The 17092-nt window shown below is 44.0% G+C and overlaps 1 protein-coding gene and 2 long non-coding RNA genes across 3 annotated transcripts in view; 2 read left to right on the plus strand and 1 right to left on the minus strand.

Annotated features, from left to right (window-relative positions):
- OBI1 (ORC ubiquitin ligase 1) overlaps positions 1–17092 on the minus strand; it is an 83273-nt gene that overhangs the window by 32655 nt on the left and 33526 nt on the right. Inside the window, exon 5 of the mRNA XM_073580433.1 lies at positions 5647–5735. Within this exon, the coding sequence (XP_073436534.1) occupies positions 5647–5735 (89 nt within the window). The remainder of the gene's footprint in view (positions 1–5646; positions 5736–17092) is intronic.
- On the plus strand, positions 8715–9128 carry LOC141094549 (uncharacterized). Its single transcript, XR_012233100.1, has 3 exons — positions 8715–8789; positions 8865–8969; positions 9046–9128. It is a non-coding gene; the product is annotated as an uncharacterized lncRNA (long non-coding RNA).
- Positions 9145–16606, plus strand: LOC141094548 (uncharacterized). The gene is made up of 3 exons (XR_012233099.1): positions 9145–9961; positions 12855–13007; positions 14636–16606. It is a non-coding gene; the product is annotated as an uncharacterized lncRNA (long non-coding RNA).

The following is a 17092-nucleotide window of genomic DNA, read 5'->3' on the forward strand; positions in this document are numbered from 1 at the left end:
TCCCTTTCTTTCTCTTTCATCAGGTTCCAGTCCAGAGGTGTTGGAGGAGAAGATTCAGGTAATGAAGAAAGAAGAAGAGGATAAAGAAAGATGAAGACAAGAAGACAGAGGAATATGGAGGAAGAGGACAGAAGAGGATGGATGAGTCTTATTGCCCCTAACATTTTATTCAGGGCTCGTAGTTATATGGGGTTTTTAGTCTATGGGGCCGGTTTTCCGCCTTTATTCTGGCTATTGGTGGTGCAGGGTTACCTGTCAGGCAATATCCGGCCCTCTGCGCCGCCCTCCCCTTTCCTGGGGCCTCTGCCACTAATTTAGGCCCTGGAATCAGCGCGGCCTAGTCCCAGCGTTTGGACCCACCCCCTTCTTAGTATTTTCTGGCGGGCTTGTCTCCCGCCTATTCATGACACACCTGCTCTTCCTGGCCCCAGTAGCTAGCTCTGCCCACTCCTTCCTGCTCCATAGAGAGGTTTTTTTTCTCTCTTCTGCCTCTTGCTCTGGCGGTTAGCTTTGCCCCTTTGTTCCGTCCACAGTGAGCGGCCTTTTTAGCCCATGCCCACCCTTCTCTCTCTCTCTGCAGCTCAGCATCTGCACGCCCATTTTCTGGCAGCTGGAGCCCGGAAGGTAGCTCATCTCTGTAGGATCTGCATCCTGCAATAGTCCTGCAGCCTCGCTTGTTCTCCTGGACAACAGCTTGGGGAGCAGTTCTTCAGGATCTGCCTTTTCCTGTGAGTATCTCTGCTCTGCAGACTGACACTCTCCTCAACTCTCTGTTTCCTAACCTTCTGGCACCATCAGTTTGTGGGTCTGCTTCTTATCATGCCCAACTCTAAAGGAGAGTGCTCTCGCCCTCTGGCTTCCTCTTCTGCTCGTCAGGCATTTTGTCTGCTCTTCATGTAAATGTAAACTCCTTTCAGGTCAGTTCTCTCACATGTCAGGACTGCAGCAGCCCCTCCCCATGCCTGCTACCCAGGAGTCCCCTACTGCCCCATGAAAGAGTTGTTCCCCTATCCCAGTGTGGGCTACCTCTCTGTTGCAATCTGTCATGGACCTCTCCAGAGTGTCCCAGACCCTGGTGTCTGATCTTGACAGATTGTTCCTTCCTACCTCCGCTGTTCCTAGCGGATCGCAGGACTCTGCGGCTATGCCTACCAGCAAGGGCCGTAATACAGTAGATCTAGGCAGGAGCGCCGTTGTTTTTTCTCCCGCTCGCTTTCTGTCCCTGGCCTCTGCCAGCGGATATCTTTTTCCCGGTCCTCTTCCCCAGAGTCAGTCATGGTGGTTTCGGATGTACTGTCTGAGGATTACTTAGACCCGGATTCTCACCCGACCTCTAACAGGAGAGACATGGTCCAGAGCCACATTGTGGCAGTCAACCAGACCTTTAACATCAAGGATACCGCTATGGAACCCGCAGAACAGGCGGTTTCGTTTAGATGGTCGAGATCAGCTCTTAAGGACTTTGCCCCTCATAGAGAATTTGAGGACTTACTTTCCAGGGAACGGAACAACCTGATCAGATGCTTCCAAAAGAAGCCCTTTCGTCCGGTCCCGACTCATCCTCCGTAGTGTTCTCTCATTAGGTTGGACCTGGTCAGGGCGATGTGCGTTTATCTGAAGGACTCTTTCCGTATTTTTACTAAGGGTTGCACACTGATGCCTTCTGGCCTCCTGGGAGGCTCGCTGGATCTGGATGGCAATTTGGAGGCATACCAGGTCAGAGCAGAGCGCCTTTTCCTGGGTTTAAGGCACTCTACCTGGGTAGTGGGGCCTCCTAGCAGTACTCCATAGGACCTCCGCCCGGTTTCTCTGCTGTGCGGTCACCTGGTCCTCCATCCACATGTTCAACAAATTTTACAGGGTCCATACCTATGCTTCGGCAGTTGCCAGTTCAGGTAAAAGGATCTTGCAGGCGACAGTCGTGGGTTCTCTGACCTGAATAGAGTTTCTGCTGTTCCCTCCCCTTGGGTACTGCTTTGGGATGTCCCATGGTTTCCTTTGTCCCCCCAATGAAGCGATAGAGAAAACAGGATTTTTGTTTGCTTACCTTAAAATCTGTTTCTCGGAGCTTTCATTGGGGGACACAGCATCCTCCCAAGTTTAACAGCTCTTTTTACTGTGTTATATTGTTACAGTTTGAGTTTGTGTGTTTTTCTATTCTCTTTTACGTGTTTCTTCTCCTACTGCTTTCTCACTAACTGATTATACTAGTGTCGGTTGGTGGAGTGTACACTGCGGAGGAGGAGCTAACTTTTTTGTGCAGCGTCATCCTTCTACTGGCAGCAGCATACGCCCATGGTTTCATGTGTTCCCCAATGAAGGCTCCGAGAAACAGATTTTACGGTAAGCAACCAAAAATACTGTTTTTGTGAGGAAAATGAAAATTTTATTATTTTCACGACTCTACGTTATACACTTCTGTGAAGTACTTGGGGATTTAAGGTGCTCACCACACATCTAAATAAGTTCCTGGGGGGGGGTCTAGTTTCCAAAGTGGGTCACTTGTGGGGAGTTTCCACTGTTTAGGCACATCGGGGCTCTCCATTCGCGACATGGCGTTCGATCTCAATTCCAGCCAATTTTATGTTGAAAAAGTCAAACGGCGCCCCTTCCCTTCCGAGCTCTGCTATGCGTTCAAACAGTGGTTTACCTCCACATATGGGGTATCAGCGTACTCAGGACAAATTGCACAACAACTTTTGGGTCCAATTTCTCCTGTTACCCTTGGGAAAATTAAAAAATTTGGATCTGAAGTAAAATTTTTGTGAAAAAAAAAAAAAGTTTAAATGTTCATTTTTTTTAAAGAAATTAAATAAAAAAAAATTCATGTGAAGCACCTTAAGGGTTAATAAACTTCTTTTATGAGGTTTTGAGCACCGTCAGGGGTGCAGTTTTTAGAATGGTGTCAATTTTGGGTATCTTCTTTCATATAGACCCCTCAAAGTGACTTCAAATGTAATGCGGTCCCTAAAAATAAAATGAAGGGTGTTGTAAAAATGAGAAATCGCTGGTCAACATTTAACCCTTATAACTTCCTAACCAAAAAAAAAAAAATGGTCCAAAATTGTGATGTAACGTAGACATGTGGGAAATGTTATTTATTAAGTATTTTGTAGGGACATACAGTGGGGAAAAAAAGTATTTAGTCAGTCAGCAATAGTGCAAGTTCCACCACTTAAAAAGATGAGAGGCGTCTGTAATTTACATCATAGGTAGACCTCAACTATGGGAGACAAACTGAGAAAAAAAAATCCAGAAAATCACATTGTCTGTTTTTTTTTCATTTTATTTGCATATTATGGTGGAAAATAAGTATTTGGTCAGAAACAAGCAATCAAGATTTCTGGCTCTCACAGACCTGTAACTTCTTCTTTAAGAGTCTCCTCTTTCCTCCACTCATTACCTGTAGTAATGGCACCTGTTTAAACTTGTTATCAGTATAAAAAGACACCTGTGCACACCCTCAAACAGTCTGACTCCAAACTCCACTATGGTGAAGACCAAAGAGCTGTCAAAGGACACCAGAAACAAAATTGTAGCCCTGCACCAGGCTGGGAAGACTGAATTTGCAATAGCCAACCAGCTTGGAGTGAAGAAATCAACTGTGGGAGCAATAATTAGAAAATGGAAGACATACAAGACCACTGATAATCTCCCTCGATCTGGTGCTCCACGCAAAATCCCACCCCGTGGGGTCAGAATGATCACAAGAACGGTGAGCAAAAATCCCAGAACCACGCGGGGGGACCTAGTGAATGAACTGCAGAGAGCTGGGACCAATGTAACAAGGCCTACCATAAGTAACACACTACGCCACCATGGACTCAGATCCTGCAGTGCCAGACGTGTCCCACTGCTTAAGCCTGTACATGTCCGGGCCCGTCTGAAGTTTGCTAGAGAGCATTTGGATGATCCAGAGGAGTTTTGGGAGAATGTCCTATGGTCTGATGAAACCAAACTGGAACTGTTTGGTAGAAACACAACTTGTCGTGTTTGGAGGAAAAAGAATACTGAGTTGCATCCATCAAACACCATACCTACTGTAAAGCATGGTGGTGGAAACATCATGCTTTGGGGCTGTTTCTCTGCAAAGGGGCCAGGACGACTGATCCGGGTACATGAAAGAATGAATGGGGCCATGTATCGTGAGATTTTGAGTGCAAACCTCCTTCCATCAGCAAGGGCATTGAAGATGAAACGTGGCTGGGTCTTTCAACATGACAATGATCCAAAGCACACCGCCAGGGCAACGAAGGAGTGGCTTCGTAAGAAGCATTTCAAGGTCCTGGAGTGGCCTAGCCAGTCTCCAGATCTCAACCCTATAGAAAACCTTTGGAGGGAGTTGAAAGTCCGTGTTGCCAAGCGAAAAGCCAAAAACATCACTGCTCTAGAGGAGATCTGCATGGAGGAATGGGCCAACATACCAACAACAGTGTGTGGCAACCTTGTGAAGACTTACAGAAAACGTTTGACCTCTGTCATTGCCAACAAAGGATATATCACAAAGTATTGAGATGAAATTTTGTTTCTGACCAAATACTTATTTTCCACCATAATATGCAAATAAAATGAAAAAAAAAACAGACAATGTGATTTTCTGGATTTTTTTTTCTCAGTTTGTCTCCCATAGTTGAGGTATACCTATGATGTAAATTACAGACGCCTCTCATATTTTTAAATGGTGGAACTTGCACTATTGCTGACTGACTAAATACTTTTTTTCCCCACTGTATCTCTGTAATTTAAGGGGATGATAATTCAAAGTTGGAAAATTGCGAAACCTTCAAAATTTTCGCCAAATTTCCGTTTTTTTCCCCTCACAAATAAACGCAAGTCAGATTAAAGAAATGTTGCCACTGTCATGAAGAACAATGTCATGAGAAAACATTCTCAGAATCACCAGGATCGATTAAAGCGTTCCAGAGTTATTAACTCAAAAGGGACAGTGGTCAAAATTGTAAAAATTGGCCTGGTCATTAGTGTGCAAACCACCCTCGTGGGTAAAGAGTAACTATAATTTACATTTTTATTTAAAAGATCAATAGTACACAGGAAAATAAACTTTGTAATATACCTTATCAGAGAAATCTGCTTCGCTATCCACCAGGACTGTTTATTTGTTATCAAAATTCTCAATTATGGGGTAAAATCTGTATTTCGTGAACACAGACTTTCCCCATAACTGAGATAGAATCTTATCAGCACCAATTGTCATCCCCCATGTACACTGGAAAAGGGGAGGAGCTTTGCCTCCAACTCCTCCCACTGCCTTAGTGTAACACCCATCTCAATAATGTATAAAATCTGTCTTCACTGAATAGAGATTTTACCTGGGAGTTGAGAATTTTGAAAATGAATAATGCCTGGGGAAAAAGTAGTAGATTTCTATGCTAACATATATTACAATGTTTCTTATTTTCCTGTATCCTATTGATTTAGGAAATACAAATTAAAAAGGCGGTTACTCTTTATATATTTAATTCTTTTGCTCTGCAATTTATGACATTTGTTTCAGAAAAAAAAAAAACAACACTCCGGTATGGAAAATCCCCAAATCTCATTGCTGAAACAATTGCACTTTACATGCATGCCACTTGCATACACAGCAAGGATCGTCAGGTCTCTGCATACAGAGAATGCACTTACTTTTGCGGCGAGCGGAGGTCTACTTCGTTTTTTAATCTCAAATTTTCTCTTCCACATTCAATATTCTCATTTCTCAGCTTCTGGTTTTCCTTTAACATAAGAAAATAGGACAACGTGAGTACAACAGGTAGCATACTGGCATTAAACTGTAGAAAAGGAGAGCAGCTACGTCTGCCTAATGCAGGAACACTGTCTTTAATTAACACCGGGACAGAAATGGCACTTTGTATTCATATTCCCTGAACACAATACACGTCCCCTATCTGGGGAGGCAAACAAAGCTTTGCAGTTAGTTCAGAAAGTCATTAAGGGAATGTACTAATTGCTTTTCCGTGTTTTTTTCACATGGCTAGATATTTTGTGGCCAAGTGAAATTACAATGTGCAGGTATCAGCAAAATAGATGATAATTCTCTTCACTTGACTAAATAAAACAAGGCATATTAAATGTGAAATAAGAAGGTCTGCGTTTTAAGTAAATCCACAGCAATGAATATTTGGCTCTTTAGGGACTCTGCCAAAGAAGTCTTGGTGGCCGGATCAGCTCAGCCATTGCAGCACATGTCTGACGTAGAATTAAAGAGGTGGTCCACTACAATGTCTATTGTGCAAATACCTTATGTTGTCATAGTTGCCTCTGAGGGGCGCTGCCGCTACTCGCTCAGTCCTGATCACATGACCCCCGGGCTGCAGCCAAGGCCAGCGAGGTCATTTCAACTTCCGGACTCTGGAAGTTAACCTTGCATCACTGAAGCGTGACCCAATCTCACGCACTCCCCCTGATTGACAGAGCTGTGGGCAGTGTTTCAAGGCACGTCACAGCCCAGTATCCAGACTTCCGGAAGCTGATGTAACATGACTGGATGTCAGTGGCGGCTGCGGCTGGGAGTCACGTGATCAAGACTGAGTGAGCAGCAATAGCGCCACTCAGAGGTAAATTTGTCAATATAGACTGTAAGCCCTCACGGGCAGGGTCCTCTCTCCTTCTGTACTTGTGTGTGCCAGTTTTGCTCATCTTTATTGTCTATATGTACCCCCTTCACAAGTAAAGCGCCATGGAATAAATGGCACTATAAAAATGTATTTGCAAAAAGACTTATTTCAAAGGTTTAAACTGATGTGCACAATATACCATACATTGTAGTGGAACACCGCTTTAATGTTCTTCTAGAAAAAAAAAAAAAAAGCACGAGCCATGGTCTGGAAGGTAGAAGGCAGCAGTGTTTATTTTCAAAACTAGTGTCCCTTGATTGTGAATGAAGAACAATATTAACCCCTCTTTGCATTTGGATGCAGCTTGTGCTAATGATGGTTCAGCAGGCAGCTGCCTCTCCCGACTCTTCCATATACAGAGGCACATGGCCTGCCGATTGCTCCTATAGTCTCTACAAAAGCTCTACAGAGAACAAAAGGATCTTCAATATGCAATCGGCCATGGCGGGTCCTAATCTCTCATTACATAATCTGTCGGAGGAGAGTCGGGAGGCCTCTATACATATTAGACTTTTGGCCGAGAATGCCAATGGCCCATGTTAGCCTAATGTTTATGGGGGTCTTGACACTTGTCATTGGAAAAGTCTAAAGTAAAAAAAAAAACTCAAAAACAAACAGGAGGATCTCCTATGTTTTGTGAATCATGACATCAAAATCACTAGAGCTGACAATATTTATTATTTATTATCTTACAGCCTGCTCATATTTCGATCCATGTGTGAGCCAGACGTTGCTTTTACAGTCTAAGTCTATGGAGCCACTTATGATTTACTATGAAAATCCATGTCAGAATAGCAGTATAATCCTGATATTAAAATTAGAATTTTATGAATCCAGAAAAAAAAAAAAAAAAAAAAAATGGAGTGAGCTCATGAGTCCAATTCAATCTCCTCTCACCGAGTGTGACTTTCAAGTACAGCTAGTACTGAGCAGAGTGAAGTCTCAACAGCTGCAGGGAGGAGGGACAGTGATGAGCCGTCATTCACACTATACCGGAGCATATAGAGTTTAACTTCCACAGAGGATTATGCAGCTATTAGGACATAGATATTCAATGTACAGTATGTCACCTGCCTCAGCTGGTTCAAGAACTCTAATGCATACAGTTTGCATTCTAAAATCTGGTGACAGATCTGCTTTAAAGAGGTCTTTCCCAAAACTCTAATAGATTATTGCAAGATTAAGTGATCGGTTAATGATTGCTCAGGGTCTGATCTCAAGGACGCCCAATATCCATAAAAATGACATCTAATAAAATAGGCCACTTACTGACATGGGAATACCCTTTAAAAGTGCTAAAATGTAAACCCTCTATTAAAAAATATTTCAGTGAAAATTAACAAAAAAACAAAAAAAAACAAGAAATGACAAAAATCTTGGCACTCAATATGTGAAATATTCAGACACTTATTTTGTGCATCCAGACAGAAAGGTTTAAACGTTTTCGGTCCAGCATAGGACCTTCATCAGAAAAATCTCGTTTACTGAAATATACATACAAAAAAAGAACAAAAACAAGGCATTAATTGCTGTCCGCATCATTACAGAAATACATACTAACAAAAGACATGACAAAAATATATGTTCCAACTTCATCAAAAATTCAAAGGAGAGAGAGATGGCTAGTAGAGGTACTATCCAAGGGTGCTTTGCTGAGTCAGGCGATGGTAACTCCAAAAGTGCTGTGCTGGTCGTTAAGGAAGAAGGAGCCTATAAGTGAGTATTGTTGAGCATAGAAGGAACTACAACAGATAATAACTTGTAATAGTATGGTGCGCCCTTGTGCTTTGAAGGATACAGGTATAGCGATATCTCATACATGTGCAATCTAGTGCTTCCAAGATGGCTAAGAATAGAAGTCACACCAATGCCTGAAATAAATAAATCCTTGCAATGGTAGCCAAAAGAAGGACAAAGTAGAGAGTCTGGAAGCAAAATGGAGGTTCTAATTAAATGCAATAGATGTGACACAGTGTATATGGCAGCACAGCTGGTGTTAATTTCTCTCCCCTGCCATACTGTGCAAGCTCACTTCTCTCCGGTCATGTGACCGCTGTGATGCAGTCCAGGTCTGCATTTAAACCCGGAAGTGCTCACTCCTCACAGCGTCTTCCACACAGGCAGCCAGACCACAGACCAGGGCTTCACCAGGTAAATAGAGCAGGAGATGAGGTGCATGCCGGACTCCTGTCACTTAACTCTTCACAATTTTCTTTCTTTTTACAGTGCAATTCAATTCTAGAGGTTGTATACCCACTGCTATCAGCGCTGTCTTCTCTCCTTATTTTAGTGACCCTGGAGGTCCCTTTTCTGAAGCCCTACGCTGTACAGGTACATTTATCTTCCTTCAACCTATTCCTTGCCTCCCTCTTGTATTTCACTGGTTGACAGGCCATTTATTTTGCAGCTGCCTGTTCTAATTTTGGACGGCTCAGTCCACATACGCTTTCCAGACGCAAGACATTTAACATTTCCACTGGCCATCCAGGTATTCCATCTTAGACCCTTTTTTCAGTCTATATGACCAGCCATAGTTGGTTCAGTGCTGCTATATGACTGCCATATACATTGTGTCACATCTATTGCATTTAATTAGAACCTCCATTTTGCTTCCAGACTCTCTACTTTGTCCTTCTTTTGGCTACCATTGCAAGGATTTATTTATTTCAGGCATTGGTGTGACTTCTATTCTTAGCCATCTTGGAAGCACTAGATTGCACATGTATGAGATATCGCTATACCTGTATCCTTCAAAGCACAAGGGCGCACCATACTATTACAAGTTATTATCTGTTGTAGTTCCTTCTATGCTCAACAATACTCACTTATAGGCTCCCTCTTCCTTAACGACCAGCACAGCACTTTTGGAGTTTCCATCGCCTGACTCAGCAAAGCACCCTTGGATAGTACCTCTACTAGCCATCTCTCTCTCCTTTGAATTTTTGATGAAGTTGGAACATATATTTTTGTCATGTCTTTTGTTAGTATGTATTTCTGTAATGATGCGGACAGCAATTAATGCCTTGTTTTTGTTCTTTTTTTGTATGTATATTTCAGCAAACGAGATTTTTCTGATGAAGGTCCTATGCTGGACCGAAAACGTTTAAACCTTTCTGTCTGGATGCACAAAATAAAAGTGTCTGAATATTTCACATATTGAGTGCCAAGATTTTTGTCATTTTTTGATTGATGGATGGATACCCGACTTGAGCACCAACAACCAAGCTATTCCTGAGTGCCGTGCTCTATTTATAGGAAAAAAAAAACCAAGAACACGCATTTCCTTCTTCATTACTCTCCTCAGGACTTTGGGAACCTCGGAGGTGAGTGAATCTTGTCACCTTCTCAATCCCCTCCCCTGATGCCCATATGCTCATCTAGAAGTACAGCTTCAGCATCACTGCCAGGTTCTCTACTTAATCTCAAATTGTATATCTCCGCAGAGAGCTCGCCCATGTTTCTTTATAGCAGTATACAAATGGTACACTACTCTCTCAGCCCCCAACCCGACGCTTGTGGGAAACACAGCAATGCACCACCCCTAACAGAGACTAACGGACCAATAAAAATGGTCTCTCAACCTCAGACTCCTATTACTGAAGCAACAAGATGCATTCTACTGCCTGAACTTTAAAGTGTTCTCTCAAAAAGACCTTCAGCAAATGTTCCTCAAAATGCAATCAGAAATCGCTTCCTTGGGAGATTGTAGCTCTTAGATTGAAAATGAAGTGTGGGAACGGAGGTCTGCGCACAATCAATTAGTAAGGAACACAGTAAAAAGAACAATGCAAAAAGTTTTTTAGGATCACCACACAAAATACCAATATATATAACAAAATATAGTTTATTGTTTACAGAGCCAAGAACACAACACACAATTTAAAAACACTTAAAAAATTCAAGGGACTGAAACAAATGTAGTCCCCACAATATAAGATGGTCATAATAATGATATAGCCACTAGCCGCTTGATAATTTAGTATCACACAAGTAAATACATAATAATGCAAGTATGCTGCTAATATAGGCCCCCTAATATCAGAGGTAGATACATATTTCTTGATGGGGTAGAAAAAGTAATAACCAGCCCACAAATCAGGGCCTAGTGTGTAATGAACCCCTGAGCGCTGGAAGAAAAAATAACACAATACAAAAAAAATTCCTGAGTCTGCAAGCAGTCAAGCAGAATGATACATCACCACAGACCAGTCCAGTAAATAAGGAGTCATAGTCGCCCCGTCACCCATGTGCAGCAGTCAGGCAGGCAGAGTGGCGTAGGAGGACCCACGCGTTCCGACACTCAAGGTGTCTTTTTCAAGGTGAGTGTAACCGGTTCTGTTAAACCCAACTATTTAAACAGAAATCATTAAGAATAAATCTTTACCAGCTGGTGGTTGACGGCAGGAGAGTGGCGTGAGGCGGCATGATGGCGCGCGGTGAGCTACCCGGAAGTGCTCACCTGTCAGGGTCAAAGTATCCAGAGCGCCTGCGCAGCCAGTGTGTCATGATGATTGAATAAATGTGTAAGGCGCTTGCGTGACAAAATATACAATGCGCCTCCACAATCAAAGTGTCTCACAAAAGGTCTTACATAAGTGCATGACGCTTGCGCAGAAGATAGCCAACAAGGGCTCAGAGCATTATCGCCAACATTGCAGACAAATGCGCATGCCCACGGACATAAGCCAATATAATTATATATGAGATCTCACATAAATACATGACGCTTGCGCGAAAAATAGCCTAAGAGGCTGAGAATATTATTGCCAAAAATAAGCAAGTGCATATGCCCGTGGATAAGAGCCAGTATTATTGTATAGGAGAATCATACACACAAACACCGATATTGATAAATATTTATCAATAGGACGCAATATAAAGTGTAGTGATTGCACATAAGTATCGAACACATGTGCATTGTTTTATTCACAAAAATACGAAACTGTTATGCAACAATTAACGATCAAAGGCTATAAGAGTAGATAATGCCCATATAGACAATTGCGCATGCCCAAACACATGAATAGACATTAATGAATAAAAGACACAGAGTTGCACTAAAGATGGTAGGCGTGTTCATGGCTTGAGAAAAATGCAGTACATCATGGTCACTCACGAACATACAATAAGCATTAGTTAACTAACAGAGGTCTAAAAGCACTACGAGTTTTATGCTGATATGCATATTTACAGGTAAAGAGGTCAAGATGTCAAACCAATGAAATACACGAGCGGATCGGTTCCTGTACCAGACCTCATATCAAAAGGGTTTTTTGTTTGTTTATGAAGTAAAAAAAAGTAGTTCATTTGTACGGTATATACCACGTACATACCCAATCTATATTTCTCCTTGATACAAGGCACATTAAAGTATAGCAGTTGTTACACCACAGGCCATCCTCAGATGGTAAAAGTAATATAGGTCTCTCGAAATAACCTCTAAAGTGGTTCTGAGCAAATAGATAGATGCACAGTATCCATGAGCCCAATAAGAATAGATATCACCAAATAAAGGTTTGTCAGTCCAGGTCTATAAAAACACCTGAGGACCAATATCACCAAAAAATTGAAACCGTAATAGAGAGGGTATATACTGTTATTGCCACCCCATGTGTATAATTACACTTAGTGTTTAAGCATAGTCAGATTAAACTATGTCAGAAACTAAGAAGACCGACCCCACGATTCAAATAGATGATATAAAGGGTGGCCATATAGCAAGAACATCCACCATTAGAACACAAAGGTAGGTTGGATCAAATCAAGAAGGAGTCTTCACATTTTCTCTTTCTTTGGATATAAAAAAGCATCAAAATGTGGCAATGCCAGAGCCGTATACCAACAGCATACTTGCACACCTATAACCCTAGAGAATAATAACCCCAACCCCAAAAGGGGTGCAGACAGAAGACCAACGCCGTATTACAAAAGAAGTAATCATATATCAAAGGAAGTACCCAAAAAGCACTTAGTCCAGCCGGTTAGGCAATAAATGTAGATATAAACATCAACACACAACATGAAACTGGTGAATTGTAGACATAGTTCTTCATCCTGGTTAAGCCGAGCCAATCAGAACAATAGTTCTCTGTTGTATTTGATCGTGGAGGCCTTTACACTTATCAGATAAGGCAGTTGATATGTTCAACAGATGCTGTTGCGTTCTGCGCCGTATTTCCTGCGTTGTCTACCCAACATATTTTCTTACATCCACAGACCAGTGTGTAAACCAGATTACGAGAGCGGCAATTGAAGTATGCCTTCGACTGTAGCCGTGGTTTGAGGGCATCTTCCCTGGATTTATTCATTGAGTATTCAAAGGCCCCTGATATGATCCTCTTCGGGTACCCCCTCTCACGAAACCTATTAGTAAGTTGTTGGGATTCCTTGATGAAATCTTCAGTATGGCTGCAATTTCTCCTAAGGCTTAGGAATTGTCCTTTCGGTATTCCTTTCTGTAAATGTGCTGGATGGAAGCTGTCAAAATGTAGTACATTTTTTGTGGCCGTTTTCTTCCGGAATAGGGTGGTGACTATGCAGTTCTGACAAATCCGCAATCTTAAATCCCAAAAATCAACTGAGCTAATTTGTGTTTGATGTTGGTGTACAGATGTGTTGAATCATGGACAAAGGATTCCAGGGTCTGTACCATCGGCTGGGGTTTGGGTCAGAGACTTATGCACCTTGGGCAACATATACATCGTAGGCACCACATGATGACTGGTTGTCCAAAAGTCCAATTCTTTTTTGTTGATAATACCACAAGAATGTGCCCTCATTAGTAGTCTATCAAGTTGTCCTTTAAAGATAATAGTAGGGTCGGATGGAAGTAATTGATAGTGTTGAACATTATCAATTTGTCGCCCAACCTCTTGGCAGTACAAAGTTTTAGGCCATAGGACGATATTACTGCCATTATCTGCTTCTTTAATTTCAAAAGTATAGTTTTTTAGGCCATTAAGAGCCAATCTCTCAACCCCACTCAAGTTGTTATAGCGATGTTTGTCCACTTTTAATACCCTAATATCCCTACAGGTTTTCTCAAAGAAAATTTGAATTGCTGGGAACATAGAAAATTTAGGGGTAGCCTGTGAAGGTAATCTACCATTAAACCTACGTCTATAGTTTGCTCACTCTCATTTTCAGTTAGTAAATCTAAAAGATCCCGGAACACTTGTCTATCTTGATCTGGAAGTTCATCAATAAGGGATGGCTGGTGATAAAGCATTTTGAATGTTAATTGTCTACAAAAATATAGGTCCTTAGTTAACTCAAATTTGTCCAAACAATTCATAGGTGAAAAAGAAAGCCCCTTAGTGAGTAAATTAGTCTCAATTTCAGATAATTCATATGTCGAAAGATTAATGATACGTAGCCCTCCCACATCAGGGTCATGGTCATTCAGGGGGCTTGGATCTAGTAACGCCTCCGGTTGTTGAACCTCGCTTCCCTTTTTGAGCTCGGTGACCAGGCTCGAAAATTCCTGTTTCTTTTTGTACGTGTCATGCTCACCATGTCTGTCATGTCCGCCATGTCTGTTTTGCCTCATGACCCCTGGAGCGGTTTGCACGCGCATCTCGTGTCTGCTATCCTGCATGTTCCCTAGAGCAGTGTGCACACTCACCTCATGTCTGTTGAGCTGCAGGATGCCTGCGTTTCTGCTCTGCCTTCGGTGATCATCTCGTCATGTCTAGAATCCCTGATCATGTGTCCTTCCTATGTTCCATCATAGGCTGGTTCTGCATTTGTCTCGACATGTCTGAAACCCTGATCATGTGACCTTTCCTAGGATCCTGCACTGTCTGGTTCTGCAATCGTTTCTGCATGTCTAGAAACCCTGATCATGTGACCTTTCCTAGCATCCTGCACTGTCCGGTTCTGCAATTGCTTCTGCATGTCTGAAACCCTGATCATGTGACCTTTCCTAAGATCCTGCACTGTCTAGTTCTGCAATCGTCTCTGCATGTCTGAAACCCTGATCATGTGACCTTTCCTAGGATCCTGCACTGTCCGGTTCTGCAATCATCCCTGCAAGTCTGGAATCCTGATCATGTGACTGCGCTCTGTGATCCTAGAGGATCTGAACTGGAAGCTCTATTCTGGTCCTGACCCGGAAGTGGTGGTGCTATGCCCTATATCAGACCGCCCCTTCCTTTGCTCAGGGCCTGAGTATTGTGTTGCTTCTCTGCATAGCCGCTTGGTCTGTGGGGTTGCTCCCTCTATTCTATGCCCTTGCACTCTGCTCTGTAGTGCGTCTCTGCACACGCTCCGTGCTCGTATTCTGTCTCTTGCCTTGTCTAGTATTTGTCCTTCGTGTTATGTTTTGTCTTTGCCCTGCTTTGCCTTGTAGTCCTTGTTTGCTCTGATTCTGTTCCGTGTTTCTTTCCATGTTTCCTGTCTCGCTTTGCTTTGTACCTTCAGGTACCCCTCTCTGTACCCTGTCCCTGACGTGTCTCCCTACACGTGCAGGTCTCGTCTCTGTACCCTGTCCCTGACGTGTCTCCCTACACGTGCAGGCCTCGTCTCTGTACCCTGTCCCTGACGTGTCTCCCTACACGTACAGGCCTCGTCTCTGTACCCTGTCCCTGACGTGTCTCCCTACACGTGCAGGCCTCGTCTCTGTACCCTGTCCCTGACGTGTCTCCCTACACGTGCAGGCCTCCGCTCTGTACCCTGTCTAGTCCCAAGGTTCTCCCTTGGCCCGGCTCTGGGCTTCAGCCTACGCTCCGCTGCTAGACTCTGTCCCTCACATGCCTCTCTGCACGTGCAGGCCTCTGCTCTGTACCCTGTCTAGTCCCAAGGTTCTCCCTTGGCCCGACTCTGGGCTTCGGCCTACGCTCCGCTGCTAGACTCTGTCCCTGACGTGTCTGTTTACACGTGCAGGCCTCCATTCTGTGCCCTGTCCCTGGCATGCCCTTCGGTACGTGCAGGCCTCGCCTTGTACTTTGCCCCTGGAATGTCCTTTGCATGAGCAGGGTCCTGTCTACTACTCTATGCCTTGCCTCTGATGTTTCGTGTGCTCTTGCACTTTTCGTACTAGGCATTGCCGTGCTCTCTGCACGCGTCTGTCCTGTATCTTTGCCTAGCCCTGCCTTGTGGCTCCGTGCCTCCGTGCACGTGTCTTGTCGCCTGTCTGTTGTGCCTCAACCGTGCCGCCTCTAACCGTGCTCGCCTGTGTGCCTCAGCCGTGCCCCCGTCCAGTGCTATAGTGGTTACCGGCTGCGTGGCCGCAGCAGTGCCGCCTCTAGTCGTGCCCGCTTGCTTATGCCATCGTCGGTACCACCTGCCGGTGCCCTCAGCTGTGGTCTCCGTGCTCCCTTGTACGCACGCTGGTTCTCGCACTGTGCCTTTTCGTGCTACTCTTGCACAAAGTCTTTTGCTCTCTTTGCTCTGCTCTGAACCCTAGTTTGTCTGCTGGATTCCGTAACCTGCCGACCACTGCCAGAGGTCCGGACCTAGATGACTGCGGCCTGATGTCCGGAGCCTGATTCCTGGACCCTGTCGGTCGATGCCAGCACCCCGGATTCCGATGCCATTGAACCCGTCCCTGGCGTGCCCTCGCACGCGCAGGTCTCCGTTCTTGTACTCGTCCTTGGCATGCGCAGGCCTTCGTCCTGTGAACCCGAACCTGGCGTGTTGTTAACCCTGTCTTTTTTCCTTGCATGGAACCCTGGCTGACTTTCGGATGTCCAGATCCTGATGATTGCCTACAGAGCTTCAGAACCTGATGTCTCGGTTGATCTTCGCTTGCTGTCCGGAGTCTGATGTCATCATGCCCCCGCCTACCATCTGCACGTACCATGCTTGGACGTTGGCGTGCCCTTGCACGCACCTTGCTATGTTGTCCCTGTTCTGGTTATGTTTGTACCTGATGTTATCCCTGAAGCCTTCCTTAAATGAAGTTTCCTTGAACTAATGCCTTGTCTCGTCTTGTCTTGCTCCCTGAGCCGGCCCTCTGGTCCAGCAGCCATGGTAGCTCACTCCCTTGGTCTTGTCCCTGACACTCCCTGTAGAGGGGGTGGTTTCTCACTAGGTCAGCTCGCCCTAGGTGGGTGGGTGCCACGACCCAGAGGGTCCACTCTTTCAAAGAAGAACGACTCAGCGTAAGCGGACGCTCGTCACAGTACGGGGTCTTAGGCTTCCTTCGCCCCCTTCTATGCTGCTTTCCCTGTCGCTTGTGTCGGTAGATAAAAAAAAAAATCACTACTCAGGTTTGGCACAGGACCATTATCCGTCACACCCGACTTATTAACCGAAATCTTAGGAGTCAGAGATGCCCCCTTTTCCTCTATGACTCACACGCTGGAAATATACTGTTGTGTGAAAAAGTGGGTGCCCCCTTCCTGATTTTCTATTGTTTTGCATGTTTTTCACACTTAAATGTTTCAGATTCGCAAACAAATTTAAACATTAAGCAAAGATAACACAAGTAAACGCAGTTTTAAAAAGAAGGT

The sequence above is a fragment of the Dendrobates tinctorius genome, unplaced genomic scaffold (genome assembly GCF_039654945.1).
Source record: "Dendrobates tinctorius isolate UK_male_01 unplaced genomic scaffold, ASM3965494v1 ptg000064l, whole genome shotgun sequence".
NCBI lineage: Eukaryota > Metazoa > Chordata > Amphibia > Anura > Dendrobatidae > Dendrobates > Dendrobates tinctorius.